The 27,901-nt window shown below is 47.0% G+C and overlaps 1 protein-coding gene across 1 annotated transcript; it reads right to left on the bottom strand.

The window, feature by feature from the left end:
* Window positions 1-532: 532 nt before the first annotated feature.
* Window positions 533-27,591, bottom strand: Vps33a (VPS33A core subunit of CORVET and HOPS complexes). The gene is made up of 13 exons (XM_051161503.1): window positions 27,466-27,591; window positions 25,992-26,057; window positions 25,406-25,533; window positions 23,607-23,793; window positions 20,695-20,811; window positions 18,916-19,090; window positions 15,026-15,222; window positions 8,708-8,834; window positions 6,555-6,622; window positions 4,250-4,387; window positions 3,572-3,709; window positions 1,445-1,613; window positions 533-906 (listed from the first exon to the last, which is right to left on the bottom strand). The coding sequence occupies exons 1-13, from the start codon at window positions 27,565-27,567 to the stop codon at window positions 725-727; spliced, it is 1,794 nt and encodes a 597-aa protein (XP_051017460.1). The 5' UTR covers window positions 27,568-27,591; the 3' UTR covers window positions 533-724.
* Window positions 27,592-27,901: the final 310 nt, after the last annotated feature.

The raw sequence follows: 27,901 nt of genomic DNA, 5'->3' as shown, positions 1-27,901 counted from the left end.
GAAGGAAACAAAGCTTGCTTTACGATCAAATCCGTAGAGGCTGGAGACAGCGCACTTGACAATGCTGGCTTAGTCCTCAACACAAAACCACTATCCTGGGCACGGTACATCTTCCTGAACACACCACTGTGCATCAGTGGTTGGACGTCCCACCTCTATTTTCATATTTACCCATCAGGCTCTGCTTTTTAATGACTGCACATTCGTGTGGCTGTTGGGGCTATCATCCTTGCATTCTTAACTATTTCCAGAAACTGCTAATGAAGACTTTAAGCTTAAAAATTCTGAAACAAGATCTCCTTTATTTTGGGAGGGGAGGGCTTTTGTCTGGAACTCACTCTGCAGCCCAGGTTGTCCTCAAGCTTGCAGCAATCCTCCTGCCTCTGTCTCTGTATTTCTTTGTTCTTTTTGGTTTTTTGAGACAGGGTTTCTCTGTGTCTGGACCAACTTTGTAGGCCAGACTGGCCTCGAACTCACAGAAATCTGCCCCCTCTGACTCCCGGAGTGCTGGGATTACAATTGTGCACCACCACGCCCAGCTCAGTGTCTCTTTACCCACGCTGACCCTTCTTTCTTAAGGCTGTAGGAGCACAGAGAGGAGCAGGAAGGAGGGAGCAGCAGTGGCTGAGCCTGCGGCTTCTGTCCTGCTTCTGGGCTTTCCATCATCTCGGGGACTTGTTCAGAGTCTCATCCTTGATGACCTGTCCCGTGTCCTCTGAGTGGCCTACAAAGGCTTCTCCATTAGAGCCTCAATCCAGCTGCTGCCGTTCAGCAGTTTAGTGGTGGCGATGACATACTCAGTGCCCCCATCTTCCAGCTGGGAGAGAAAGCGCAGGGCGGCTATTTCAGCAAAGGTAACGCCCCCGAGGAAAAATATCAGCGTCACTCTGTTTTCTCCTGGCTGGCCTAAAATGTAAGCATTTCAGAATTCAAAAATATGTAATACTGCTGCCTCTAGAAACAATTTTCATTTAAAAGTAGATAAAAGGGCTGGAGAGATGACTCAGCGGCTACGAAGGTGCACTGTTCCTGCAGAGGAGCCAAATTTAACCTCCCAGCACCCACATCAGACAACTTACACGCACCTGTAACTCTAGTTCCAGAGATACCTCGGAGCTCTCTAGGCACATGCCACACACAATAATCATAAAAACATTTGAAAGACAAAGTGTAAAAAGGTCAAGTGCATCTTGGCGTAACCGGTTCCTTTGAGGCCCTGGGATGCCAATTGTGATCTTAATGCCCCGAGTCCTGGGGGGTCTTGGAGCAGAGACTGTAGGCTGCCATTCCCAAGGGCACAGCGCAGCGCAGCTCCAGGGCTTATAAACTACACTAGGAACAGACTCTACTCTGAATTTTAGGAACTTTACAAAGCAAGTGCATGACACAAGCCACATACGTGAGCAGCAGACTGACTGTGGGGGGGGGGGGCGATGAAACTTACGTTTCTTCTGCAGCCCAGTGGGCAGAGGCTGCCGCTCTTCAAAGTGGGGCCCCGGGAGAATGCGCAGAACCTCCTCGATGCTCCGCCAACCCGGCCGGGAAAGGAGCTGAGCCAGTCGCACACTGAGCGGCGCATAGCCACTGTACACGTAGGATATGTCTGTAGGGTTCTGTCAACAGTTAACGATAAAGACGTAGACTGAGAGGCACCTGCGTCTGTTGGTGATTGATGTTGTAAGAACGGGAGACGGAACAAGAACGCCCCGTGCTGGGTCTTGCTCTAACTTAACTTGGATGGCCTCTATCCGTAGCACCCAGAGCGTCATTTTTCTTTATTTTAGGCTTACTTTCACTTATGTGTGTAGCATATATCTGTTTGTGTGTGTGAATGTAGGAGTGCAGGAGCCTGCAGAATCTAGAAGATGCTGGAACCACAGGGGCTTGTGAACCACACAGTGTGAGTGTTGGAACCGAACTTACATCCTCCAGAGGAGCAGCAAGTGCTCTTAACCACTGAGCCCTCTGCAGCCTAGCTTCACTTCTTTCCTGTGTTTGTTTGTTTGAGATAGGAACTCACTATGGAGCCCAGACCAATGTCACTTATGATCCTCCTACCTCAGCTTCCAGAACGCTGGGTTACAGGTGTGTACTTGGGAGACTGGGGCTGGAGGATGAGGAGTTCAAGGTCACTTGCTACATAGAGAGTTGGAGGCTACCCTGGGCTACAGTGAGTCAGACACCCCCACCCTCACCCTACCCACATATATAAAGAAATGGGGATAGCTCAGTGCTAGGGTGCACGTTTAACAAGTATAAGGCCTGGGTTTAATTTCCAGGACCAGTAAACAAATAGAATAGCTCTGACTATGTAGCAACTAAAGAGAGTGAGGATGGGGAACCAGGAAGGTCTTCAGAGCCCTGCTAGGCAGTAGGTGGCTTTGAAGAAGCCACCAGAACAGAACAGTGTGAACTAACATGTTGCCTATGTAACACACAAATTAGCAGCATCACTGTGTGACTGTAAAGCTAAGAGAATCTCTGCAGACCAAGAGCACAGAACATGTGTGGTAATGGTGCCTTCTGGAAAGACTGTAACCTGGCTGCCAGAATTGCCTCCGCAAGGACTAGGGTAGCTGCGGCAGGATCGGCTCCCTTCCTGGAGCACAGCTGGCTGGCTCACACACCCTGGATGTTTCTGTGAACTGCTCTTCCTGATGTCCCTCACCTTCTCCCCAGGGGTCTGTGCCCAGAAGCCTGCAGGAGCTGTGCCAGCACTCCCATGACTTGTTTGGGCTGGGGCGACGGAAGGTACCACACACGGAGGCCAGAAGCCCTCAGCTGCACCGCTCTCTCTGGCTCCCATGACATACTAACTCCTATATTCTGTCCTTCAGGCCTCAGCTGTTGTGATGGATGTTAACTGCAGAACGGACCTCTGAGTATGGCTGATTACATCAACTGAAGTGGGAAGGCCAGGCACCATTCCCGTGGGAAGGGCTCTTTGACTAGTGAGGGTGAAGAAGGAGACATGAGCCACAGCACGCACACACAGACGTATCACCCCTCTGTTCCCGCTGACAGGGTGAGCCTGCTCCCTCAAGCTCCCGCTGCTGTGACTTCTCAGCTTTATGGTCTGTGGCCTGGAACCGTGAGCATCAGCAGTTGGTGAGCGCTCATGCTGAACCAGGTCTTGCTAGCCCACTATGTTCACATTGTCTACCCGGCCTGGCAGCACTCTGCCTGCTGCAGAGACCTCGGTGGACACAACACACACGCACTGCCTTTGAGAAGCACGGAGGTGATTTTTAGAAAGCAAAGGAGGGCTGGAACAAAGGTTAAGCATGTTTGCTGCCAAGCCCGGCAGGCCTAGGTCAAGCCCCAGAACTGACATGGTAGAAGGAAAGAACCAACTCCTACAAATTGTACACACACACACACACACACACACACACACACGCACGCACGCACTCACACACGCACTCATACACACACACACACTCTCTCACACACACACACACACACACACACTCACACACTAAATCAAGGCGAAAAGACACTTAGAAAGCTGAGCAGGCATGCAGGTCAAGGTGTGTCTGCTGTCACAGTGAACTAACAGAATCAGCCTTACTTGTTCATTGACGTCGTCCATCCAGAGGCGTAAGGTCTTCCGGATGGTTGGGTAGTTGTTTCTGGCCCCGGTCTGCGCCTTTAGCAGGCCCGCCTTCTCCAGGTTGTTCAAGGTCAGTATGTGCTCATAGCCGTAGGTCTGAAGGAGAAAGCATTCGGCAGGGATGTCGGATCAGGCTCTGAGTATGGAGAGCGCAGGGCAGGGCAGAGGGGCACTCCTGCCCACTCTTTCCACACAGTTTAACCTGCTCTTTGTTTCAAGCATGATTAAAGATTTTTACTTTAATGTCAGAGTTCATAATCTAGCCTGAGCATAAAAGAAATCCTATCTATATAGGGTACATACTTAGCTCTCAATAGGCATATCTGCACACTGATAAAACCTCTAGATACACTTAAGAACAAAGACAGTCAGCTGGGCGTGGTGGCGCACGCCTTTAGTCCCAGCACTCGGGAGGCAGAGGCAGGTGGATCTCTGTGAGTTCCAGGCCAGCCTGATCTACAAAGCGAGTCCAGGACAGCTAAGGCTACACAGAGAGACCCTGTCTCGAAAAACCAAAAATTAAAAATAAATAAATAAATAAAAAGCAGCTGTGAGAACGACACTACTAAACATGATTTACTGCTATATTTCACAATGCCTTCCTTCTCAGCAAGTAAAGCATCTCTAATTCACTACCTGGAGAACCTCCCTTTTGTAGTAGTCCAGAACCTTCTGCTTGAGCCCACTGTTGCATACAGACTGGAGGCAGACCAGTCTCAACACCTTGATGAGAGGGTGCTTTTGGGCAATACAGTCCTCAATGTAATTGTTGACCTAGAAATGAGATTTAAACAGAATAATTAGTCCAAGGACTTAAGATAACTTGATGTCTACTATATTTCCCAAGACAAGGAAAGGCAGTGACCAGGCTGGCCTCGAACTCAAAGATCCACCTGCCTCTGCCTCCTCACCTGCTGGAATTAGAGACATGTGTCACCATGCCCAGCTTCATTTCCTCATTTCTTAACACTTGCCTGGGCTACGTCCCCTCATCCCTATGCCCCAAACCCTACGGCCACCACACAAACACACCAGCATAAGATGGTGAGGCATCACCAGGCAACCAAATGGCCTGCTCAGACACAGCCACCTTGTGAACAACCAACTCATGGCTGCCAAATGCCTGGGGTTTATTTGACTTAGCTTACCTAAAAAAATACTGTTGGTTTACCTAGCATAAAGTGATAGGAACACTTAAGAAGAAAAAAAAAAAAAAAAAAGGAACCTCTGCAAATTGAACAATTAAAATTTTTTTTGGTTTTGTTTTGTTTTTTTGAGACAGGGTTTCTCTGTGTAGCTGTCCTTGCTTTGTAGACCAGGCTGGCCTTGAACTCACAGAGATCTTCCTGCCTCTGCCTCTGAGTGCTGAGATTACAGGTATGCGCCACCAAGCCCAGCTTAATTAAACTATTTTTAATAGTGATGTACTTTTAAGGAAATCGCCTAATGAATTAAAAACAAACAAACAAACTTAAGTAACGTGGGGTTTTTGTTGTTTTGAGATAGGGTCTCCTGTAACCCAAGTTGGCCTCAAACTTGCTACTTAGCCAAAGTTGGCCTTAAATGCTTCCATCTTTCAAGTGCTAGTACAACAAGCATGTGCCACCATATCCGCCTCGTGCGTGCGTGTGTGCGTGCGTGTGTGTTGTTATTGTTGTAGCGTGTGCCGCCATGTCCATCTGGGGTATGTATTGTTGTTATTTATTTTGGGGGTGAGTACTGTAGTGTATGAGAATTTTGATTTCTTTAAAAACATAGAAATGTGCCGGGTGTGGTGGCGCACGCCTTTAATCCCAGCACTCGGGAGGCAGAAGCAGGTGGATCACTGTGAGTTCGAGGCCAGCCTGGTCTACAAAGTGAGTCCAGGATGGCCAAGGATACACAGAGAAACCTTGTCTCGAAAAACCAACACAAGACAAACAAACAAAAACAACAACAACAAAAACCCCACAGAAATGTTATAGGATTTTTTGTTTGTTTTTCAGGGTTTCACTGTGTAGCCTTGGCTGTCCTAGACTCGCTTTGTAGACCAGGCTGGCCCCAAACTCATAGTGATCCGCCTGCCTCTGCTTCCTGAGTGCTGGGATTAAAGGTGTATGCTACCACTGCCTGGCTCTCTAGGAATATTTTTGTTTTAATCCCAGGTGTGGTATATGGGGCTGCTTCAGATCCACAGCAGCTGACTATGATTTGTCTTGTGCTCTGGCAGGGGCATGATTTTGCCAGTGGCATATAGTTTCTGTATGGAATTCTGGGGGCCTTTGAGAGGGTATATAAAGCCAGAGGCCCAAGGGAGGTATAGCTGCTCCCGCTCTGCTGTTTGCTCTTGCTGGTTGCTGGTTGGAGATGTCCTGACTATGAAGATCAAACTCGCCCCAAGGAAATGACACCCTAACAACAGGCAGTAGTCTATGACACTGACGACAACCCCTCTCCCTTCTAAACATCTTTCTCTCCTACCTAGTACTCAGGGGTGAGAAGGGATGGGGTGGTGTCGAGAGGTAGATAAATGAACCTAATAAAGATGCTAAAAGTCCAACTACAGAGTGCTGGATCTGAACCCAAGATTTCTTGGCATGCCAGACAGGTACTCTCTTATCAATAACCTACCTACATCCCACCCCAAACACACACACACACACACACACACACACACACACACACACACACACCAGATGGAAACCAAAACAATGGACTGAGGGCCAGGTGAGGTGGTGCACGCCTTCCGTCTGAGCACTTGGGAGGTAGAGACAAGAGGATCTCTGAGTTTCAGGACAGCCTGGTCTATATATTAAGTTCTAGGCCGGACAGGGCTACATGGTGAGTTTCCCTCTCCACAATAATAATCCAGACAACACCACCTGGGCCTGGTTATCTGGCTCTAATCTCATGAGCCAGCCCAATGAACTTCAGCTGTGGTGTGCAGCAGGTTTCCACATACCTTATCAGTGTCTATCCCGGACATGAACTCCTGCTCCACGGTTAGCTTATCAAAGAAGTCTTCAGAAGCTAAAATGTAATCAGCAAATTTCTGACTTAGAACTTCAACAGTGTCAGCTGATTGAGAGCAATGTGTAAGCAGGATTAGGAAGAGACTCTGGAGCAGCCAGGAAACCCCAGAGCGCTCAGCATCAGTCACACTTGCACACTGCTCCTTCGGGGCCTCTGCTTCCAACGCACAGGTTAGGACTTGGCAGGAGCTGCAATCTCCCCAGGCACAGCCTTGTGTCACTTCATCCTACTGCTGTCACCAGCAGACAAAGGGCCAATTCTACAACATCAAGACTCAAAGCATATCCCCAACACTTGGTACTAAATAAATGCCTCATCTTCTTCATCCCTGAGTCAAATGGACTTCTGTTTAGGTTTCATATGTATCTGGTGAGGTTCTTTGTGATGATTCTGTATGAAGTTTTCATTCCTTTTTTTTTTTTAAGACAGGATCATCTCATAGTGTAGCCCAGGCTGCCCTTGAATTCATAGCAATCCTTGTCTTTGGCCCCCCCAAGTGCTAGGAGCCATCACTGCTGGCTTTTTATTTTTTATTTTTTGCTTTGCTTTGTTTTTGTTTTTTGAGACAGGGTTTCTCTGTGTACCCTTGGCTGTCCTGGACTCACTCTGTAGACCAGGCTGGCCTCGAACTCACAGAGATCTGCCTGCCTCTGCCTCCTAAAGTGTTGGGATTACAGGCATGCACCACTGAGCACAGCTATTGCTGGCTTTCTTCAAAAGAGGAAATGAATAGGTGTGAGTGTGTGTATGCATGTGTGTGTAAGTGTGAGTGTGTGTGTGTGCATGCACACATGTCTAGAAGAGGCCTTCAAACCCCTTGGAGATGGAGCTGTAGGCATCTGTGTTGAGAAAGCAGCATTCACTTCAAACACTGAGCGACCTCTCCAGAACAGCTACTGGCTTCCTGTCTTTTTTGTTTATTTTGTTCTTTGGCTGGTTGGTGCTGAGACAGGGTCTTTGCATAGCCCTGGCTAGCCTGAACGCTTTATGTAGACCAGGCTGGTGTCAAACTACAGAGATCCATGTACCTCTGCCTCCAAACTGGCAGGATTAAAGGTGTGTGTCACCACACCTGGCTTAGTTTGTTTCAGGGGTAAGGTTTAATGTAGTCTAGGCTGGCTCTGAACTCATTATAAACTGAAAATAGCCTTGAGCTCGGGATGCCTCTGCCTTCAGTGGCCCCAGCACTGGTATACAGGCACATGCTGCATGTCAGGTAAGCAATTTAGCACCTGAGCTTTTGTCCAGCCCATCTTCTCTCTCGTTCAAGAGTCTCACAACATAGCTCGCGCTGTCCTTGAACTTAATGTCTTCCTGCCTCCGCACCCCCAATGCTATCTAGTGCTTTGTCTGCTTTCAAGTGGACCAAGACTAGAGTCCCAATAAAACCCCAAAGGACCATATAGTTTTAATTAAATTCTCCTGCATATAGGATTAGTGTGTTGAACTGTTTGATGTCATTACGGCAATCTTCTGGAGGAGTGCTTTCTACTGTTCTGGATAGTTTATGTTAAGATGAATCAATACACAAAGTCAATCACAAATGTAGCAGTGTTAAAGATTTAACTGCTACTTACGTGTACCTCAGTGTGTCTGGTTTGAGTATGTGCCTGTGAACGCAGGTGCCCTCAGGTATCGGCAGCTGTGAGGTAGCTGACGTGCTGCTGGGAGCTGAACTTGGGTTCACTGCAAGAGTGGCAAATGCTCTTAACCACTGGGCTGTATCTTCACCCTGGGCAAACGTTCCTGTTACCATGCATACACTTAGTGAGGCACAGTGGACATACCTGTCATCCCATCACTAGGGAGGTGCAGGCAAGGGAGCAGGATCATGGCAGATCTGGCTGTGTATTAACTTTAAGCCAATGGGCTACATGAGACCCTACCTACAAAACTCATACACTCACCACTGCTGTGACACACGCACGATGCTAAGATGGAACTGAGTGGGTAGGGTCCAGTGGTCAGGCACCTGCTTCACATGCACAGGCCCTGGTTTGATCCCTAAGACCAAAGTAATAAATAAATACACAAAACCAAGCTAACCTTCCCAAGGTCAGAACCACAACGGAAGATACTCACTGGTGACATCTTTGATTAACTCTGCGATTGAGGTGTGGTTGGCCAGAGATCCCCGGGCTGCCTGCATGTGCGGTAGCTGGGAAACGAACTGCTTAATCTCCCCGACCGTCTTGGCGTTGTGCCGCTCCTGGAACACAACAGGTGGCAGCACTATGGGGCAGGGGATATCTCAGAAGGTGTCTATCAACATCATCATGAAAGAGGAAACATAAATCAAGCTAAACTCAGCTCCAAAATCACAGACAAGAGAAAAGTAAGTATGGTGAGACAGTGCAGCTCCATCCTGGGACCCACAGGTGGAAGAGAGAACTCCCTCTAGCTGTCCTCTCATCCCCATGCATGTGCATGTAAGCATATACACACAGATAAACACATAAATTATGTATGTATGTATGTACGTACATACGTATGTATGTACGTACATACGTATGTATGTATGTATGTTTTTACAAATGTTAAATAATGAAAGTTGACAGTGTGGGTTGTCTGCACAGCACTTCTTCAGAGAGAACACCTGTAACTCTCTCTTTGTACACACGGGTTCACACATTATGTGTTTTGTGTGCATCTGAGTATATTGGAGGACAATTAGGTAACTAATACAAACCCCAACACTCAGGAGGCAAAGGCAGGCAGCTCTTTGTGAGCCTGAAGACGGCCTGGTCTATATAGAATGTCTTTTGAATGACTGAAAAAACAAAAGCAACAACAACCCCAAACTTCTTAGTTAAAAAAAAAAGAAAGAGAGAGAGAGATTGGATACGAAGGCACACGCCTTTAATCCTAACACTGGAGGCGAAGGCAGGAGGGCCTATGAGACAGTGAGTTCCAGGACAGTCTTAAGACAACAAGTACAATATAATGATACGGTGATTGAACAATGTTGTGCTACAGCCTTAAGAGCTTGAGACATGGTGGAGGAACCTGGTAGGATAACCGCTCCCTTTACTAAGATATTTCAAGGGCCTGGGGAAGCCTTCACAGAATTTTTGCAGAGACTGGGATCAGCGCTAGATAGAGCAAAAGCAGACGCTGACACCAAACAGGCAGGCATTGAAACTCATGATGGCATATGAGTGGAATCTGAGTTGGCCACTTCAGAAGGTTTATACAGAAATTATAGGGTAAATTATCTCAACTACAACAAAGCGTACGGTGGTTTAGGTGTGTGGGAGCAGAAGGGCAGACAGGGAAGCTGAGACCCTATGTGGCTGACATACCCATAAATCTATGGGGAAGGGATCTCTTACAACAATGGGGTACTCAGATTACTATTCCTGCAATTACAGAGGTATGCAATGATAAAGCTAAGGGTGAAACGGCACATGCTTCTGGGGAAGGTATTAAATCCTTTTTTGTGTATGTGTGTGGTGCGTTCATACATAAGTGTGCGTGTGTGTGTGCTCTAGGTGTGCAGAGGCCAGCATTCAGTGTCCTGCTGTATCATTCCCCCTCATTCCCTTGATACAGGCCGTCTCACTGAACCTGAATCTGGTGGCCAGCAAGCCCCGGTGATCCTCCTGGCTCCACCCTGCACAGGGCTGGGCTTGTAGGTACCCAAAGCTTGGGCTTGCTAGCAAGCATTCGTACCTGCTGAGCCTTCCCCCAACCCCAAGCCTTGTGGGATTTTTGTTTGTTTTATTTTCTTTTTGAGACAGGTTCTCACTGTGTAGCCCACACTGGTCTCATGTTCTAGATCTTCCTGCCCTGGTCTCCTAAGTGTTGGCGTTATACATGTGCACCCACCTACACAGCTCACCTTTTTTCTTTTAATTTAGTGTCTCTCTACATAGTCTTGACTATAGGCTCAATTTTCTTTTCTTTTCTTTTTTAAGATTTATTTATTATGTATATAGTATGAATCAGGTCACATTATAGATGGTTGTGAGCCACCATGTGGTTGCTGGGAATTGAACTCAGGACCTCTGGAAAAGCAGCCAGTGCTCTTAACTGCTGAGCCATCTCTCCAGCCCCTCAATTTTCTTTTGTTAAGGGCCACTGCTCTTGCCACACAGGGCTGTTTGAAATCCATTTTAGGGGGAAGGCTGTTGGTACATCAGCAGTGGCCCCTCTTACAAATTTGGAAACTCAATACCTGTCTGAGTTTGGACAATGGACATAGCTTGCAGTTGCTCAGCAGGTACGAATGCTTGCTAGCAAGCCCAAGCTTTGGGTACCTACAAGCCCAGCCCTGTGCAGGGTGGAGCCAGGAGGATCACTGGGGCTTGCTGGCCACCAGATTCAGGTTCAGTGAGACGACCTGTATCAAGGGAATGAGGGGGAATGATACAGCAGGACACTGAATGCTGGCCTCTGCACACCTAGAACATACACACACGCACACTTATGTATGAACGCACCACACACATACACAAAAAAGAATTTATTGATTTATTTATTTTTGTTTTTTCAAGACAGGGTTTCTCTGTATAACCTTGGCTATCCTGGACTCACTCTGTAGACCAGACTGACCTTGAACTCAGAGATCTGCCTGCCTCTGTCTCCCAAGTGCTGGGATTAAGAGTGTGCAACACCAGCCACTGCCTGTCTTATGATTTATTTTTTTAAATGTAGCTGAGGATACAATGCAGTGGTACAACACTGACCTAACATCAATGGGGCCTTGGGGATATAATACACACACACACACACACACACACACACACACACACACACACACACACACAGCTCTAAGATATAAAAAATTAAGTTCCATGCAGAGGGTACAGTAAACAGCAGAAAGTCAGGCATGCCAGAGCAGACTTATAGCCCTTGGGAGGACAGGAAGTCCAGAGGTTCAAGGTCATCCTCAACCAGAAGACCATTTCAAAAATCAAAACCAAACAACAAAAATGTTCCGTGTAACTGAAAGAAATCCCATCTGGCATTGAACCTCAAGAATGAATCCAGGCTGTGAGCAAAGTGAAGCCTGCTTAGTGATGAGAGCTTTTGGGGGGAAGGGTTTTGAGACAGGGGTTCTCTGTGCAGCCCTGACTGTCCTGGAACTCACTATGTAGACCTCCAATTTAGAGATCTGCCTGCCTCTGCCTCCCAAGTGCTGGAATTGATGAGGACATTTTAATAATGTCACCCAGAACAGTCTTCAGAAACATGGACAGATTAATACCTCTACAACCACAACAACAGAAACATAAAAAGGCAGTTTTCAAAAACTCTCCCAATTTCTTTCTTTCTTTCTTTTTTTTATATTTTACTTAAATTTTAATTTATGTGTGTTGGTGTGGGGGTGTCAGATCTTGGAGTTACAGACAGTTGTGAGCTGCCAAGCGGGTGCTAAGAATTGAACCTGGGTCCTTCAGAAGAGCAGGCAGTGCTCTTAACCACTGAGCAATCTCTCCATCCCAACTCTCCCAATTTCTATGTCTAGAGTTTAAATAGTCATTTTCTAAGCATACAGAATTGCCACATTTCAAATTCAGCTCTACAAGAACAGGCCTGTGGCACACAGGAGGCAGGAAGGTGGTAATGAAGCTCCGGGTGGCTGGGGACTTGGACCCCATTATCACTTACCACACATGCAGGGCTCCCCTGCCACCGCCATGCTGGCCAGAGCTCACAAGCTCAGCATGGGCAGCCCGCTGCTGCACAGGATGGCTGTCTCCTCTCAAGGGAGGAGGAAAGAGCGTAACAGGAGAGCACGGGAACTTGTTTATGGAACCCTATCAACACTCATGGCCTCTCTCTTGTGCCCCCAAAAGAGGAACACTTAGCACAGTGCTGCTGTCACAGGCCTGAGAAAAAGTCTAAAAACAAAGAAAGCTCAGAGGTGGCTCTCGGCTCAATCCCCAGTGCCAGAAAAGTAAATAAATTTAAAAAAAGAAAACCTTGGGTCCTCTTGAATCTGCAGTATTAGAAGGAGACAGGTGTACTATAGCCCAACTTAAAAAAAAGAAAGGATGCTTTTTTTTTTTTTTTTTTTTGTTTTTCCAGACAGGGTTTCTCTGTGTAGCCTTGGCCATCCTGGACTCACTTTGTAGACCAGGCTGGCCTCGAACTCACAGCGATCTGCCTGCCTCTGCCTCCCAAGTGCTGGGATTAAAGGCGTGTGCCACCACGCCCGGCTCAGGATGCATTTTTTTATTGCAGAATATTTGATCCCATTGTGATCCCTGAGATCTGTAAACTGAAAAAACCTGTCTTTTGTTTGGTGCAGTTGAGCCCTAACACAAACCTTTAATCCAAGAGCTTTCTGTACACAGGACTTAATAAAGTTAACCTTAAGTCAAGAGGCGAAGCAAGAACCCAGCTGACAGGGATTAAAGAGTAGGCGGGACTGTGAGTTGAGGAGTGTTTAAGACAGCGTGTGGAAGTGGAAGGAGCTCTTGGGCTTTTAGCTCTTTAGCTTCTGAGCTCTTCAGCTCCTTGGCCTTTGGCTTTTTGGACTTTGAGCCAGCAAGCTTTTGGCCTTGGGTTTTTTGGCTTTTTCCTCCTGGGCTGTCATTGAGCTAGTGATCCGTTTGGGCCTTTTCCATCGGGATGTGAGCTGAGTAGGAAGGTCAGCTGGGTGCTTTCTCTGTCTCTCCGTGCTAGAAGGTTCTCACCCCAGCATCTGGCTCCTAAGTCTTTATTGGTAAAATAGAATGTTTGGGATTTTCATTTAAAACATTTTATTTTTAATCGTGTGTGTGTGTGTGTGTGTGTGTGTGTGTGTGTGTGTGTGTGTCTATGTGTGTGAATGCCCATGTGAGTTCAGTCACCACAGAAGGCCAGAAGGGGCCTCAGAGCCCCTGGAAGTGGAGCTACAGGTCGTTGTGAGCCACTCCATGTGGGCTGGGAATTGAACTCACATCTGCAGCCTCAGGCAAGCTCCTTAAACTGCAGGTCACAGCCCATAAAGGGTTGTGTAAATGAACATGGGGGTCACAAAAGAGTTTCTGAACATGCATTGTCCAAAATTAACTGAAACACATTTCTAGCAGTGCTATTAAAGCCTTGGCCCTGAACACACACTGTGGATCATTTGCAGGCCACAAACGCTGCCTAAACCCAGCGGCTCAGATTCAATGCTACTTTGTACTGTGAACGGCTGTGTTTTCACTATACAAAAGATTTCTGCTCTTATAGAAATATAATAATTTAGTTAACATAAAACAGAAATTCCAGGCCAGGCAGGGCCACATAGTAAGACCCTGTCTGGGCGCGGTGGCGGGGGAAACACACATGACCTTGAAAATGCCCCTTAGGGACTAGGGAAGTAATGCACAGTGTCCAACACACACAAAGCCCTAGGTCTGATCCTCAGCCCTGCACAAGCCAAATGTTGTGGTGCAGGCCTACAATCTCAGAAGGGTCAGGAATTCAAGGTCATAAAAGCTCCATCTTGACTACAAAGCAAGTTCAAGGCTGCCTGGGCTACAGGACACCCTGTCTCTAAAATACCAAATAAATTAAACACACAAAAACATCAATAAAATTAAAACTGCTGTTTGATTTTAATTTTTTTCTCCTTTTTTCTTTTGTGAAGTCATTAAGTGGGGGCTTAGGAGACAGCTGAGTAAACTGGTTGCCGAGGAAGTACCAGGACAGGAATCTGATCCCCAGAGTGGAAGAAGGCTGGAAAAGGGCTCAGCCCTTTAACAGCTCGGACTTCTGTTTGCCTAAGATGTTTAGTCTGTAATCAGATGCAAACCAAACTAACAAAGCATAGGAGTTTTATTTGAAAACAATTCCTTGGCGTGCTTATAATTTCACCAGCTATTAAACACAGCCAGATTTGCATGGCAGGGAGCTGCCCTGCTTGCTGACTTTCATGTAAAGAATTGGATCTTGGCTGAATATTCCATACTCAGGACATAGGGCATCTTCAGTGTGCTTTGTTTTGTTTTGTTTTGTTTCAGACTGGATTGATACTTTCATTTTATTTATTCATTTTTGGTTTTTTGAGACAGGGTCTCTCTGTGTAGCCTTGGCTGTCCTGGAACTCGCTCTGTAGACCAGGCTGGCCTCGAACCCACAGCGATCCGCCTGCCTCTGCCTCCCGAGTGCTGGGATTAAAGGCGTGCGCCACCACCGCCTAGCTGATACTTTGATTTTATAATTGTAAGTACTAAGACTGCCCCTCCCTATATAATACATAGTACAGAATGGCTGGGGTGTGTCTAGGACCATTTCAAAAATAACTGGAACTGGGCATGGTTGCACACTTTATCCCAGTGCTTGAAAGGCAGAGGGAGATGGAGCTCTGGCCAGCCAGGGCTACAAGTGAGATCCTGTCTCAAAAAAGGGGATGGAATAGAGGAAGAAAAAGAGTGTGGTCAGGAACACCGTTCCCTCAGCATCCCCGGGGGCCTGCCTCACCTCAAAGGCAGCAGAGATGATCTTCGCCTTCTTGCTGAGCACAGAGCCCACGGCGTTGAAGTTCTTGTCTCGGATCTCGGCATAGAGCTCCTCTGCGGAGTTTAGCTGAAGCTTCTTTGCCTCCGTGGGAAGGTCCTTTCCGCCCCCGGCACCCTGCTTCTTGGGTGCAAATTTCTCTGGCGGTAACTTCACATAACCTGAAGTTGGAGGGGACACGCACTTGAGCAGTTACTGGAAAACCCAAGACGCAAACGCCTGGGCAAAAGTGCCTCTTGCAACTCACCGCAGTGGACGACCCCTGCAGCAGCCACAAACCACGCAGTGCTCTTGACTGCCAAGAGTGCTAGGGGACAAGGGGCACTGAGCTGTGTTTTCACTGTCCACGGCCCATACCGAGGCACAGCAGCTCTTCAACACCCATCCATCCCACAGCTCTAATTGCCACCGGGGAGACACAGAAACCACTGCAACAGTGCCGGGATCCTAAAGCAAAATCTCACCGGCATGGAGCCAGCGCAGGTGAATCCTAGCACTCAGGAGGCAGAAGCAGGAGGGCTTTTGTGAGTTTGAGGACAGCCTGCTCCATACAGCCATGAAAACAGCAGTAGTGAACAGACAGAAGACTCCAGAGTGTTCACAGAAAGTAATGAAAGGTGGTGGGGATGTTCTAAAATTAATTATTTTATGTGTATGGATGTTTTGCCTGTGTGTGTGTGTGTTTGTATGCCAAGCGCATGTGGTAACCAAGGAGACCAGTGGAGGATGCCAGATGCCCTGGGACTGGGCTTCCTGACACTTGTGAGTCACTGTGTAGGTGCTGGGAACCAAACCGGGGTCCTGTAAGAGGAGCCGGTGCTCTTATTCACAGAGCTATCTCTCCAGCCCTGAAGTGAGGGCTTTTAAAATGAAACCTCTGTTTCAGTTTTACACACACATGAGGAAGGGTCGTAACTATACCCTCAGGGCCAAATTCACCCACTTTGTCTTGTTCCTTACTTTTGGTTAGGGAGATTGCACTCAGGGCCTCCAACACACACTCTTCTTGTTTCTGGAGATAAAGTTTTACCTACTGCGCACGGCAGAGGTTGGGAGAGTCCAGCTACCGTATAACTTGCAGAAACCCAGCATCTTCACTTCTCAGTCTCCACCCGGGTCTAGAATAAAGTCCAGGTTCTGCATGCTCCTAAGCTCCTCTACAAAGGAGCCACAGGCCTCTTCTCCTACAAAGCAATTCAGTCACTGCCACCCCTGAAATGTCCTCAAGGGGAGCTGATGGGCTTCTGTGACTGAATGTTTGAAAGAAATGGGACATGCACCAAGCTTCTTACGATGCTAACACAATCTTTAAATTTTTCTTTTATAGTTACTGTGTGGCCAACCTGTGGGAGTGAGTTGTCTCTTTCTACCATGTGGGTCTCAGGGATCGAACTCAGGTGTGAGGCTTGGCAGCAGGAACCTTACTAGCTGAGTCATCTTGCCTGCCACACAATATAACACCTTTTGACCCTTAAAAGCCCTGCATCATGGAGTCTGGGAGCTGCTGGGGTGAGCTTTTTGCGCACTGTGTAAAAGTTGTCTGTATATTCAACAGCCGAGTACTGCTTGGTTTGTTATTCTAATTGCTCAGCACCTGCATCCTTTTTTTTTTTTTTTCCTGGTTTTTCGAGACAGGGTCTGTGTAGCCTTGGCTGTCCTAGGCTCACTTTGTAGACCAGGCTGGCCTTGAACTCACAGCAATCCACCTGCCTCTGCCTCCCAAGTGCTGGGATTAAAGGCGTGTACCACCATGCCTGTCTGTCCATGGCAAGGCGCAGAAGAGGCCCTGTCTAAAGGGGCCATCTCCTCTGGACCCTGGCCACCATGTGAGAATGAGTCTAAGGACTGCCACATTTTTTTTAAGATGTGGTATAAATCAAGACTATTAATAATACCTCAAATTTTAAATCCTAACAGAATCAAATATCATGTTGGCCAAAAGCAAATGAACAAAACATGCTGTAACTCTGGCCTAATCACTCATTAAGCCCAAACTCTGGCCTTCTAAGATTTCTACCTAGTGACCCCGACCTCCTGAGCAGTGGTTGAGGATTTCGCCATCTGTGCATGTCAACTCAGGGCAAGCTGGCTGCCCCCCAGTAACCACACTCTTTCTCCTGTCCTGAAACTCCTTCTAAATTTCAGTCTCCTTCCAAACCCGGAAGCTCTCCTATTCTCCACCAGCCACAGGGAGCTGTGATGCCACGTGTGGCTAGCCTCAGCTCACATGCAGCAGGTCCAGCCTGAGTCAGCAGTGCACTCAGAGGTCTAGCCTTAGACTCACAAGACAAGTCTGCAGAAACTTTCTGATTAACTGCTGGGCTGGGAATGGGAGCTACTGTCTACAGTCTAAACGTCCAGCCCTCGGGGGCTGAACCAGGAAGAGCTCAGGGCCAGTCTGGGCTAGAAAGCAAGACTTTGTCTCAAAAGTACAGCAATCAGGGGGTCAGTGAGAGGGCTCAGTGGATAAAGGTGCTTGTAACCAAACCCGATGACCTTAGTTCAATGCCCAGGACCCACATGGTGTAAAGAGAGAACTAACAAAAAAAAAAAAAAAAAAAAAAGAGAGAGAACTAACTCCTGAAAGCTGTCCTGTGGCCTCCACACATGCGTGACAGGTACCTACACACACACACACGCACGCGCGCAAAGACACACACACACACAAACAATAAATCTAGAAAAACTTTAAATAAATTAAGTATGAACAAAATATATTATATATATGTATGAATCTGCCAAAGTACAAATTAATAATTTTTAAAAATAATAAATAAAGTGAGTGTTGTGGTACTCATCTTTAATCTCAGTTCTTGGGAGACAGAGGCAGGTGGATCCTTATGAGTTCCAGGCCAGCCTGGGCCACAAAGTGAGACTCATTCTCAAAATAAACAAACAAATAAGTAAACGATGATAAACAAATGATAAAAGAGCAGGAAGGAGCTCAGCGCCCTCTGGAGGCCTCACTCTCCTTCAGCCACCTCCCTCTCCTGCCTGTTCCCATTTGTCATCTATTTGCTGAGCATCAACAACACACACACAAATACAAGCACAGTTTATAATGGGAATAAACTGGCCCCATAGCTTCTCATGCTCCACATTTGCTCCTTTCTTGGCTCCACGATATTGTATAACGTTTGCAACCCTTCGGGCTGTTTAGCACAGCCTGGAAAACAAGCGGCAATTCAAATGTTCACACACACACCTCCCTCATTTTTTTCTGGAATGATGATTCCTCAAGGGACATTCTTGGGATTTATGCAGGCCAAGAATCAATAGCTTTCTATGCTGCCAACTTGCTTCCAAAACAACAACAACAACAACAACAACAACAAAATTTGTATTAGTCTCTGCTTTCAAACCATCGTTAGGTATCGGATCTTTAGCTGGGCAGCAATAGCGCACGCCTTTAATCCCAGCATTTGCGAGGCAGAGGCAGGTAAATAACTTCAAGGTAAGCCTGGTCTACATAGTGAGTTCTAGGACAGCCAGAGCCACACAAAAAAACTGTCTCAAAAAACAAAACAAAACAAAACAAAAAAAACAAAAAACTAAAAGAAAGAAATTGGATCTTTAGTTAGGTGTGATAATTCACACCTTAATGTAATTACAACACTAGAGAGGCAAAGGCTAGCCTGGGCTACATAGTAAATTCCATGTTAGCTTGGGCTACAAACACTCTGTTTCAAAACACAAGGGGCAGGGGGTAGGGGGAAGGGAAAGAAGAAAAATAGAACCTTTGAGCCTTTACACTCAGACAGTGTTTTGAGAGCTAACCATAATGCCACAGCCTCCCACGACAGGCCCGGCTGTCCCTATCAGCCACCAGTGAAAGTGGATGTCATGTCCCTTACTGTTCTGAATGCCGTAAATCTCATCGATGAGCCCTTCGTATGTGAGCTGGGTGGCCAGCGGCGTCAGCAGATCCACGTTGCGGTCAAGCAGCAGGAGGTTGTCAAACACGGGGAACACGGAGTTCTGGCTTCCTGTGAACTCCCTCTTCATCCTGACCATCATGTTGGCCACTTGCTGGAAACAAGACACTGGATCAAGGGAAGCCTCGGGGAGCTAGCAGAGTTTAAGATTCTGCCACAGACAAAACACTGATCAAAAGGTAAAAAAGAGAAAAGCTACCAAGGCCAAGCTGATAATGAAATAAGCAGCAATCAAAAAGCGCCTGCGGTTAACCGCCATCCCAATGCAGAGCCGACAGTGGCCCCAGTCAGACACCGTATCAGACACAGCTAGTGCCTGCTACACGAGGCAGTTGGGCTCTACAATCGCTGGAGATGGTGACATAACCAGCACTGATCTGCTGTTCCAGAGAGAATGTGCCTTTGAGCCTCTGGTCATAGCTTTTTAATTGTTTTTAAATTTAGTTATTTTCAGGGCAAGAGAGATGGCTTAATGGTTAAGAGCACTTCCTGCCCTTGCAGAGAACCTGGGTTCAGTTCCCAGCCCCCACTTCTGGTGGCTCACAACCACTTGTAACGCCAGTTACAAGGAGGCCATCCCTCCAGACATCCTTTGGCCTCCATGGGTACATGCACCCAAATGGTACGCATAAGCTCACAAGGTGTACATAAATCCCTCCCCACATAAATAAAAGTAAATTTAAAGAAGAGAGGGACTACAGAGATTGCTCAGAGGTTAAGAGCACTAGCTGCTCTTCCAGAGGTCCTGAGTTCAATTCCCAGCAACCACATGGTGGCTCACAACCATCTATAATGAGATCTGGTGCCCTCTTCTGTCATGCCAGTGCACATGCAGGCAAAACACTGTATACATAATGAATATATCTTTAAAAAAGAAAAAAGATTGAGTTATTTTTACTTATGTGTATGCGTGTGACTGGGGTGGCTTTGTGCATATGTGTGCAGTGCCCAACTTGGTCCTATGAGGCCATCGGATGCCCTGAGTCTGGAATTAACAGGTGGTTGTTGCCTGATGTGGGTGCTGAGAACTGAACTTGGAATATCTGGAAGAGCAGGAAGTGCTCTTAAGCACTGAGCCGGTTTCTAGGCCTTGTCACAGCTTCGGTCCACAGATCAATACTAAACCTTGTATCATGTTCTATGTTTAGTCCTTGATAATATATATTACTGAAGTTAGGGCAGTGGTGTTACCCGCCTCTAATCCCAGCACTGGGGAGGCAGAGGCAGGCAGATCTGAGTTCCAGGATAGCCTGGTCTACACAGAGGAAGCCTGCCTCAAAAAGCCGTTCATTTACATAGAACTCACGGCCAAGAGCTCTGACTCTGGCCCAGAAAGAACTTACCAGATGCTGACTTTCACTAAGTCACACTAGATACCTTACACCTGCTTAGGATGCATTTAAACAGCAAAACCACCAAACAAATGCAAAAGTATGAAAAGCCCAACTCTAAGAAGACTGTGAAAGAGACACTTGTGAACTTGGTCATCTCTGCTAACATGTCTGTCGGTGAGAATTTCTCACAGTGGGCACGCTCACAAAGCCCTGTGATTACTGACCAGTGAGTGATAAGTGAACAGTGGGAGGGGACAAAGTTCTCAGCATAGAATATGTCTGGGTAACGAGGATCAGCTGTGTCTCTCAAGTTTTCCTCTTTGGCCCCTACTTTGGATAAAACCAGAAAACAGAGGGTTCTCACCCGAGCACATTCTCCCTTCCCAAAGATCTGGGGAATTGTACCGTACAGTGCCTGCAGGGTCATCAGTCCCTTAGCTGCGTGGTACAGGCTTGTCTGGTCACCTTCCAGGTAGCACTCCTGTGGAGAGAAAGGCCAGTTACTGTGGACCACGGTCATCATCCACTTTGAACTGTTTTACAATCATCATCCACTTTCAAGTCAAAGTGGGTGTGGTGGTACAGAAGAGTGAGCAGGGGCCTGGGAGTCCTGAGCCACCGTGGGCTACATGAGACCCCAACCAAGACAGGCAAAAGACAAAAATGGAAAACATCAAAATGGTTCTCTTTGGTGTTGGGGGGGGGGGTAAGGGGGGAGCTGGAGAGATGGCTCAGCAGTAAAGAGCACTGGCTGTTCTTTCAGAGGTCCTGAGTTCAATTCCCAGCAACCACATGGTGCCTCACAAACATCTGTAATGAGATCTGGTGCCCTCTTCTGGCACGCAGGTGTACATGCCTCAGAACACTCATAAAATAAATTAACTAATAATAAAAATGGTTCTCTTTCATAGAGCACTCTGGTGGCACACATTTTTAATCCCAGAACTCAGGAGGAGAAGCAAGGAGATCTCTGTGAGGTCAAGCCCAGCCTGGTTTACATAGCATTTCAAGCCAGCCAAGGATACAGTGAAACCTTGTCTCCAAAAAACAAAAACAAAATACCCAAACAAAAACAAAAAAATGGTCCCTCTTGTCCCAAGGCCCCCACTGCTACTACCTTGGAGCGTCTTCCATATTCAAAGCCAGGAACAAGAGGCATTCAGAACCCAGGGGCTGAGCGAGGGGGAGTTCTGAGCAGGAGAGGGGGCCTGTCACAACCAGTACACCACAGGGCTGTGCTTCACAGAGAGCCTTGTCCGTGACTCTAGGACTGACGTGTTTAACTCTCCCCAGCACCACAGCCGGGACAGGGATGCCACGAGGTGCATGTTCTGGAATACTCACTTCCAAGTACAAGAGCACAACAATCCATGTTTCATTCCATCTTAAAAAGCCGTATCATTACAAAGACTCTCCTTCTATAATGCTAGCTTTAAAAAAAAAACAACCAAACAAACAACAACAAAGCAAAACAAAACAAAAATTTCCAAGCTAATAAGCGGGTTTTGTTTGTTTGTCTTGTTTTGTTTTTCAAGTTGGCAGTTCAGGAAATCAAACCCAAGACCTCACACACACACTGCTCCACTTCTGAGCTACACCCTCAGTAACAACAGATCTAACTTTGAATGGTGATGGTACTGGCCACTCATTGGGAACAGATCAGCTGGGGCCCTCGCCTACCACAACAGCCAGTGAGGGCATCCCATGCTGGAGCATAGGGAATCCCTCATGGTATTTCAAGCTCCAAGGACATTTTAGGATGAATGCTACTACACATTAATATTTAAAAGCTCATATTTTGGGCCCCAAACTCACTCACCCACACAACAGAAGCCCTTGTAGTTTTTACTAGGATGCCTGGCTTTAGAATCACTGGTTTTTAGTTATTAAAATGAAGGCTCTAACACTGTGTGCTGGCACTGAATGTTCAGTGGGTGAGCCGAAGCTCACATTTATACACTATTACACAACACGGATCACAGAAATAAGTATGCTGAGAGCTGGGGTTGGCATTAGGGCGTTAACTTCCAGCACACTTCTCAATAAGAAAAGAAAAAAAAAAAACCTTTAAAAAATTCCACTAAGGGCTGGAGAGATGGCTCAGTGGATAAAAGCATTGTCTGTTCTTCTAGAGGCCCTGAGTTCAATTCCCAGCAACCACATGATGGCTCACAACCATCTATACTGAAATCTAATGCCCTCTTCTGTCATGCAGATGCAGATGCAGATAGAACAGCTGTATATAAAATAAAATCTTTAAAAAAAAAAAAAAATTCCACTAAAACAAAAGACTCAGAGAGGTGAGAACCAATTGGCATCTGCAAAGAGGTCGGAGACTTGAGGAAAGTGGGCTCCTTGTCACTCTGTGTACTTTCTAACTCAAAAAAAAAAAAAAAATCTTACTATAGAAATGACTTACGTTTACAAAATCTGGGTGGGGTAGGGTAGGGTGAGACACCATCTCACTGTGTAATCCTGGCTATCCTGAACTCACTAGACAGACCAGGCAAGGAGGTCTCCCTGCATCTGCCTCCTGAAGTGCTGGCATCAAAGGCCTGCACCACCATGCTCAGCTATTACAAAACTTTCAAGTTACCGTTTTCATTGTGTTTTGTTTGATATTTCTTTGTTTTCTATTCTTGCTTTCTTTTTTGAGGTTCTCCCTATGGTGGTCAAGCTGGCCTCAACTGTTCACTTCCTCTGCCTCAGCCTCCCAAGGCTAGGATGGGAGGCATCTAACTGAAGACTTTGCAGGAGTGCATTCCTGGGTCCAACTTCCTGCATCGACATAGCAGCTCACAATCATTTATAACTCCTGTCTTTAAAAAACTATGACCTTCACAGAGACACTGATGCAAGTGGAAGCCACAGCATGACATTTCCAGCCACAACCCAGGAAAGTCAAAGGCTGAAGGCTGGGCACACCGGTGCTCGGCTTTAATCCCAGCACTCTGGGCCAGCCTGGTCTACAGAGCGAGGTCCAGAACATCCAAGGCTGTGAGACCCTGTCTTTAAAAATAGAAAGTTTGGGGGCGCTGGAGAGATGGCTCAGTGGCTAAGAGCACTAACTGCTCTTTTGGAGGACCCGGGTTCAACTCCCAGCACATGGCAGCTCACTACTGTCTGTAACTCCAAGATCTGACATCCTCACATAAACATACATGCAGGCAAAACACCAATGCATATAAAATAAAAACAAACAAATAAAGAAAGAAACTTTAAAAAATAAAAAATAAAAAAAAATAAACTTTGATGTTAAGAAAATGTCCAACTTACTCTGAACGCGCCCTCTGATTCCATGGATAAGAGGTCCCCATCAAATGGAATGAGGTCTAAACTGTATTCCTCTTGATAAATGAAGGATCCTAAAACACCCAGGTCCTTCAACCGTTGCTCACACAACAAGCTCCGGCGTGGCACAAACAAAATGTGGAAATCCCTGGTAGGGCCACGTCTGTCCTCACTGCAAAGAAAGTAACCATTATTAGCTTATGCACTCCTTAGGGTCTGAAGTCACGTTTTCTTATTCCATCCCCATTGCCTGGCAGGCGCTAAGCAAACACTGCTTAAGTAAACATAAAGACAGACTCTCAAGGGGCTGGAGGGGTGGCTCAGAGGTTAGGAGCGCTTGCTGCTCTTCCACATGACAGCAGCTTGTTCCCAGCACCCACATGGCCGCTCACAACTGTCTAATGTTCCAGTCCCAGGGGATCTCCCGGCCTCCACACACACCAAGCATGTACACAGTGCACACACATATACACAGTCAAATGCTCATACACATAAAAATCAGTAATTCTTTAAAAACCAAAACCCACCAGACTCTCATACCCAAATTTTTAACCAAACTTTGATTCCAGCACCCAGATCACACGGTTCATCACTGCCTGTAACTTCAGCTCCAGGAAATCTCACACCCTCTTCTGGCCTAGACACACACACATACACACACACACACACACACACACACACACACACACACACACACACTGAGACAGACAGACAGAGACAGAGGGAAAGAGACAGACAGACAGACAGACACAGAGAGGAGGAGAAGGACAGTGAGAACCAAAACCAAATCTCACAATAGGACATCTGTGATTTGTTGAAAAGAAAAGCCTCTTTAACCAAACTAGTTTAACCCAACTTAATAGAAGACTTTCTATTAAAAAGAGAATTCCTGGGCCGGGTGTGGTGGTGCACGCCTGTAATCCCGGCACTTGGGAGGCAGAGGCAGGCAGATCACTATGAGTTTGAAGCCAGCCTGGTCTACAAAGCGAGTCCACGACAGCCAAAGCTGTTACACCGGAGAAACCCTGTCTTGAGAAACCAAAAAACCAAAACCAAAACAAAACAAAAAAAAAGAGAAACTCCTGACTTCCATTCTCTAGTCTCCTTGTTTGTGGACTTCCAATAATAGCCATATGCAGTCAAGGCTTTCAGCGGCTCCATCAATCAACTGTACTGAGTGCAGCCGGTGCTGAGTGCTTCCTCTATGCACTGGATTCCACATTAAACTTTAATCAGCCCTTACTTATTTTGCTTATGAATTTCAAGCACACTATATGTGGCATTTTGGGAAACCCTAACCATCCAAGGTTTCGTTGCTGTGTGTGTTTTTAAGGCAGGGTTCTCTCTGCTGACATAGGTTTGAACCTTTAGCTACCCTGAGAGTTACTCTCCTCAGGGTATTCAGAGAACCCCAACAAGTCTTCCACCCCGCTCCTAATAGTCTTCCATGTCTGGCCCCACTCTTCCAAAAGATGGCATTCCAACACTCTGACAAGGAAGTGTTACAAAGTAATCAGAACATTAAAGCCATTATAAAGACTACTTCGAGGCTGGGAAGGCTCAGGAGGGGACAGAGCCTACGCCAACCCTGATGACCTGAGTCCAATCCCTGGGACCTCCCTGGGCAGAGAGAATCCACTCCCACCAGTTCTTCTCTGACAGGACCCACGGCACACAACCTCCCTCCAAAATAAATAAAAAATAAGTGTTAAAAAAAAAAAAAAAAAAAAAAAAACCCTTTCAAAGCCCAACTGCTTTTGAAACACCAAGCAGCTCTGATGTACCTGCGCACATTCTCAGCAATTATGTCCATCAACTCTAGCCTGGGTCTGACCAAAAAAATGATATTCTTGACATCAGCGGCTGGCAAACGGCCTCCTTTAAGAGTGAACATTTTTTCCACTTCATGCTCCTGGGGAAGCAAACACAAAAGAGTAGCAAAATCCCTGACCTCTGTCATCCTCAGATCTAGAAATGATTCATAGTCCCAAGCAAACACACAAGGGACCACGCGTCAGGATAAAGCCACTGTTTCTGCATGGGCCTGCAAGCTATCCTGACTCAGCAGAGCATCCAAGGCACAAGCTCACGGTCACACAGGACAGTGCGTGGGCACAAAATGTCTTTTGTTTCTGTGTTTGCTTCGTGATGCTTGACATCAACCCCAGGGCCTGGTGCATGCTAGGCAAAGTGAGCATTACCAGTGAGCAGCGCCCTCTACTCAGAATGTTAAACACGTATTAATATCCCTGTTTGTACAGATCAAATAGCTTTGCAAGTGATTATTCAGGAAGGTATGTCAAAGTCCCATGACCAATACTAAGTTCAATTAACTATTAATTCTTGAACAAATCCCATATGGCACATTACCTTGAGTAGTGAATACTGTGCAATCAGTCCAAACGGTCCTGTTAAGTATTCATCCCATACTATTGCCTGTAAGGGGGGAAGAAACACTCCTTTATTTCTGAAATCCAACAACAACAACCGAAATGGCAGTCATTCACAGTCAGGATATGTTTTTTAAGGTTTATTTTCCCTGCCGCAAGCCTCATTTTTTTATTTTAATTATGTACAGCGCTGTGTGTGTGTGTGTGTGTGTGTGTGTGTGTGTGTGTGTGTGTGTGTGAGCATATGAGCGCAGTTCCCTTCAAGGCCAGAAGGGTCAGATCCCCCTGGATCTGAAGTTACAGGTGTTATCAGTTGCCCACTGTAGGTGCTGGGAACCAAACTGGGCTCCTCTGGAGGAGCACAACTCCCTCTTCACCGCTGAGGCACCTCTCCAGCTCCGCATCTCAAGGAATAGTCTCCTAAAATTTGGAGTTAGGTTTGTTTGTTTTAAACAGGCTGTGATCACGTTCATAGCCTAAGGATCTAAGTAAAACTTTCATGAGGGACAAAGGTGATACTAAGGTCAGGGATCCCTGCTTCCTCCAGGAGCAACACTTTGAAAATACAATACTATGGTCTTTTGTTTTTGTTTTGTTTTCTGAGACAAAGCTTCCCTGTGTAGCCTTGGCTGTCCTGGAGTAGCTTTGTAGACCAGGCTGGCCTCGAACTCACAGAGATCCACCTGCCTCTGCCTCCTGAGTGCTGGGATTACAGGCGTGCGCCACCACACCCGGCATCAGTACCATGGAATTTATTATATCTATCTGATTTTGGCATCGTTTGGGGTTTAATCAGTGCCTCTGTGGTTTGATCTGCCTTCTTGGCTCAACGGCAGCAAGCAACCATCTTACTTGAAGCTATAGCTCCGAAACTGGTCCTTAAAGCACCACCGTTTTATTTTTCTCTTCAGATTACTACTTCCAGTTCCCTGGAGAGGGGTGGGGGGATGATTCATAAATCTCAAAATAAAGAGAAGCGCTTAAAAGTAAATCCCACAGCTAGCTAAACGCTGTCTCGTGTCTGTAATCGCCAGCACTTGGTAGGCTGAGGCAGGAGAGTGGGGGGAGAGTTGGAGGCCAGCCTGGGTTACACAACCAGGACCAATCTACACTGAGAGCCCTGCAAACGCCTTTAATTCAAGGACAGCCAGGGCTACACAGTTAAGACCCTGCTTCAAACTAACACTGAAGGGGAATAGAAAAAAAACAAAACAAAAAAAAAAAAACCAGGCAAAATAATCCATGTTGAAGACCAAGGTAAAGTCTGAAGTAACTCCATCCTCTCTCACAGCGTGTGTGCAGAGGGCTGTGGGCGTGGGTGCTTCCAGACCGGAAGGGACAGTTCGGGGCTGGGGGAACCAGAGCCGCTGTCACGGAGCGACGACCTGGTCGCCCCCGGGACCTCGCACAGTTGTGCCGGGCCGCGCATGGCGGCGCCGAGTCCCGTCCCTCACCTTGCTCCCAGCGCACTTGTCCAGAAACTCGCGCAGCTCGCGACGCACCGCCTCGCGCAACACGTTCAGGTTCACTCGCCCGTACGACAGGTGCGCGGCCATCTTGCCCCGCCACCGGCGTTTCCCAGGAGCGGTCTCGGTCATGTGACCCGTTCTCCACGTGACCGGGGTCGTGGATGCACGTTGAATGCGGAAGTGGATTCCTCCCGTTAGGATCCTTCAAGGTCCTAGTGCGCACGCGGGGAGGCTTTGTCGTCTTCTGGCCTGTTTTCCCACTGTTCCTGTGTGTAGGAATGGTGGGCACTGAAAAGTGCATCGTAAGAATGGAAATTAGAAGCCGGGCGTGGTGGCGCACGCCTTTGATCCCAGCACTCGAGAGGCAGAGGCAGGTGGATCTCTGAGTTCGAGGTCAACCTGGTCTACAAAGAGAGTTTCA

The sequence above is a fragment of the Acomys russatus genome, chromosome 19 (assembly GCF_903995435.1).
Source record: "Acomys russatus chromosome 19, mAcoRus1.1, whole genome shotgun sequence".
Lineage (NCBI taxonomy): Eukaryota > Metazoa > Chordata > Mammalia > Rodentia > Muridae > Acomys > Acomys russatus.
Note: the sequence above shows the minus strand (reverse complement) of the source record. Positions and strands in the feature narration are given on the sequence as shown.